Source organism: Pteropus vampyrus, unplaced genomic scaffold (genome assembly GCF_000151845.1).
Source record: "Pteropus vampyrus isolate Shadow unplaced genomic scaffold, Pvam_2.0 Scaffold23, whole genome shotgun sequence".
Classification (NCBI taxonomy): Eukaryota; Metazoa; Chordata; class Mammalia; order Chiroptera; family Pteropodidae; genus Pteropus; species Pteropus vampyrus.
Genome location: NW_011888804.1, coordinates 10168345 through 10172312, shown reverse-complemented (window position 1 = coordinate 10172312; position 3968 = coordinate 10168345). Strand labels below are relative to the sequence as shown.

Below are 3968 nucleotides of genomic sequence, written 5' to 3'. Positions count from 1 at the left end.
TCCCCCAAATGATAAAAAGAACCTAGTCAACCTTTGCTTTCTACCTCCAGATTTCCCTCCTCTATATAATCATATAAACTGAATCATACAATATGTGGACTTTTGCGACTGACTTTTACTGAGCACACATATTGTTTTCAAGGACCATCCATATTGTAGCATGTACCAATACTTTGCTCCTCTTTTTTTAAATGTCATTATTGATACACAATTCACATACAATACAATTCACCTATTTAACATATACAATTCAATTACTTTTAGTATATTCATGTAGTTGTGCAACTATTACCACAATCAATTTTAGAAAATTTTTATCACCCCAAATTTCACTCCTTTTTATTGCCAAATAATGTACCATTTTATGGATGCACCACATTTTATTTATCCATTCATCAGTTGGTGAGCATTTGCACTTTATTATGTGGATCAACAAGTTTTTGTGTGAACATATGTTTTCACTTCTCTAGAAACGTATTTGCCGGGTTATATGGTAACTCTATGTTTAACTTTTTGAGGAACTGCCAGACAAACCATGTGATTTTTTTATCCTAATTTTCTTACTTAACATTAATCATGTGCATTTTCATAAATTGTTAAATGTACTTTGAGCACCTGGCGTTTAATGTTTGCAGAGTTCCAAATCTTAGTTAACTAATCCCTTCTTATTGGGCCTTTAGATTATTTCCTATTGCCATTATTATAAACAGCATTTCTGTACAGCAGATTAGTCAGACCATTGGCTTAAAGTACACAGACAGTTTTAAGGCTGTTGGTGCATAATGAATGCCTTCCAAAAAAGTTGTGTCAGTTTGCATTATGGTAAGTTGAGTTTGAGAATGCCAGTTGCGCACCATCTTATATTTTAATTGTCTCCCAAGATAAGTCACCAGGGCAAGGATTTGTTTGGGTATCTTTGACCTCATACCAGTTCAATGTGCAGCATAGAGTACGAATTCATGTTACGCGAATGAGTGAGAGCAAAGAAAGGCACAGGTTAGCGCAGTGGTTGTGGGTAGAGAGGAGAGTACAGGTGTCTGAGTCATCATGAAGATCGGTTCCATAGGACTCACCACCTGGTTGACATGGGGACTCAGTGCAGAGTCAAATGGTAAGAAGGCATCACGAGGCCACACTCCACAGTCATTTAGGGGCAGACACTGGTAGGGACGGTCTGAAGACTGGCGGCAACTCTTTTTTGTACTCCACTCTGCGGGCAGCAGTCTTTATGCAAAGCCCTGGAAGAATTACCTTCACTGAGCTAGCAAGGTCATCAAACTCTCTGTTCACTTGAATGTCCTGAGGAGAAACCCATTACAAAACAGTACGTTATCACTTTCTGAGAACTCGACTTTTTCACTTAAACACACAGGTCTCAAAGAAGCTCCTTAGGACAGCTTCTCTCCTATGGATGAAAATGCCATTACTCCCCAAACTGTTAAAATTGAGAAGAAAAAGGGCTCGAGGGGGTTTTCTAGGGGCCTGCTCTATTTCTTAGTCTGGGGGCTGGTTATGTAGGTGTATCCTGTTTGTGAAAATTCACTGAGCTCTGCCCTTAATGCATGTGTAATTTTCAGCATAAATGTTGTTCTTCAATAAAATAAGAGAAGAAGGGGAGTTCGGGGGAAGAGAACTAGCACCGATTGAGTCTTTTTTACACAAGCCCTTTCCATAGGGTCTGTCATCTCATCCCACCTTCACAATGTCCTTGGGTGGCAGGCCCTGTTGCACATAAAGATAAGTCTGAGTCCTGGGAAGGGTTTTACAAGAAAGGTAAGGATTCAGAAGTATTTCCCTTAAAGCTGAGGATAAAATCTGGGCTAAAATTAGACTAAATATAACAGTTAAGGAAGAGGAAAATAGAACACTGTATGTAGATTAGTGTTGATCTCTAATTTAGAATCCGAGATCCCATGCTGTGGGCTCAGGACTGGGTTCCAGGCCTGTCTGATTCCAAACCCTGTGGTATTTTCATTATACTGAAAGCTGCTGATAATAACAATACATTGTATTGAATAAGCATTTATTTTGGTAGGACAATTTCATATATCATTCCATTTTTTAGAATGATAGAATCCAGTGCTGACAGGAAGTCTCAGAGCAGAGGGAACATGGTCATGGCAAGCTACTCTCTGGCTTTGGAGCCATAGAAACCAGGCAGGTAGAAGGAAAGAATAAGGATATTGGCCACCAGTTGTCCCAAGCCTGAAGGACTAGAACTGTGAAAACACATCTCTGGAAAGGCTTTGACTCAAGTCTGGCTTGAAATAAATCAAGATAGAATAAGCCGTGATTTGTAATCAGACTTTTTAAAAAATATATTTGAGGATTCTCTCCTTAACGTTAACTGCCTTAGAGAAGAGTGATATTTGTTTCTATATTAAAAAGGCGAAATTGAATGAAAAGGGGTCCCGATTTCTCTCACAGCCATGCAAGTGAATCTTCTAGCACCACAATCCACCTGCAGGCAGTGCAGGCTGGGTGGGGGAGGGGGCTGCCCTGCCAGTGCTGAACCTGCGGATCCAAGTATCAGTGAAGAGGGAGTGCTGTGCCTCCTGAGCGGCTTGTTCTCTCTCAGCCCATGAAAAATCCAGGTGGGGGTTTGAGGTGAGACCACAGTAGTACCCTCAGTCAGGAGTGGGAGTGGAGCGTCATGACCTCCATTTATTTAGGCTGAGAGTGGAACTCAGACTTTGCCATGCTATATGTGGCCAGGGCACTCATTTCTCTAAGTCTTACTTTCTTCTTCACAGGGCTGTGGTGAGGTTTATGAAAAGCTCTTACAGAGAAATCTAGCAGCTCCAGGGCAGACACCGGATTATTCTGGACAGACTTGAGAACACCCAAGCAGCCTTCACTTCTCATGGGATTCCTGGACACCTAGAAAATACACATGAACACAAAACTCAGAAAAATTGATCCCAGGGAGCCCAGGAGAACAACACAAACGAGGAGGAGGGATGCCTCATCTCTGATGATGTGCCTCAGGACAGCCCCACTGTCTCAGCTCAGTAGGCGTCTCCATTCGGCAGAATGCCCTGGGTGAGGCTGCAGGGCCGGGGAAGAGAGGAAAGGGGTGGGTACTGGATGAGCACCCACCGAGTGCCTGGCTCTGTGCCCATGCCAAGGATATAGACATACGATATAACCCCACCCTGAAAGAGCTCACCTGCTGGGGAAAGAGGAGAAAAAGAAAAATCATAAAAACGCCATGTGATAAGTGCAATGAGAGAGTGTACATCAATTTTATCTGGGAGGTAAAGGTTGGATGAGTAATAAAACACCTGATTTCAGCTTTACAGGTGAGATAGGCAGAGCTAGGCATTTCAGCAAGAAGAGCAGCAGCAGCAAAGAGATGAAATACTGCACTATGTGCACGGAGAATTCTGAGCAGCTTGGATGAGAGAGAAATTTCAAGGCAGGAGGGAAGGGTGGGTTGACAGAGCCCAGATCCCGATGACATGCTGTGAATGACGCACTACCAAGCTCGAATTTATCCAGTGGGGAACCTCTGATGGGTTTAGAGCAGGGAGGGACAGAGGCATATTTCTGATTTGAAAGATCACCTGGTAGCAGATGAGAGGGAAGAGCCACAGATGAGAAACTAGCAGGTCAACAGAACTCGAGGAGAAATGAGAAAGGAGGGGACAGCCTGAGCACTCTCAGGAGGTGAGATGAAGGAGGGAAGATGTGGGAAAAAAAGGGAAAGACAAGCACTGGGCCCCAGCTTCTGACTCAAGGAGAAGGAGCTCCCCATCCCACCCCACCCTGCTGCACACACACTGAGAGTCAGCCTTTATAGGGAGATGATGCTTTCAGGTTGGACTCAGAATCCGACGTGCTATGGGATACCTGGGGAACTGTCCAACAGGTGGAAATGTGGATCCAGAGCTTAAGAGAGAGGTCTAGGTTCCAGGGGTGGGAGAGGAATGAGCCTCAGGCTGGGGATGGGGGTGCTGCAAGGGGCT

At 43.8% G+C, this 3968-nt stretch overlaps 1 protein-coding gene across 1 annotated transcript in view; it reads right to left on the bottom strand.

The window, feature by feature from the left end:
* Nucleotides 1–6: 6 nt before the first annotated feature.
* The window catches only part of LRRC74B (leucine rich repeat containing 74B), a 14616-nt gene continuing 10654 nt past the window's right edge, over nucleotides 7–3968 (bottom strand). The window contains exons 7-10 of the mRNA XM_011356083.2: nucleotides 3567–3621; nucleotides 3170–3172; nucleotides 2785–2880; nucleotides 7–1299 (exon numbers count right to left, since the gene is read on the bottom strand). Coding sequence (XP_011354385.1) covers nucleotides 1144–1299; nucleotides 2785–2880; nucleotides 3170–3172; nucleotides 3567–3621 — 310 coding nt within the window. The 3' untranslated portion in view covers nucleotides 7–1143. The remainder of the gene's footprint in view (nucleotides 1300–2784; nucleotides 2881–3169; nucleotides 3173–3566; nucleotides 3622–3968) is intronic.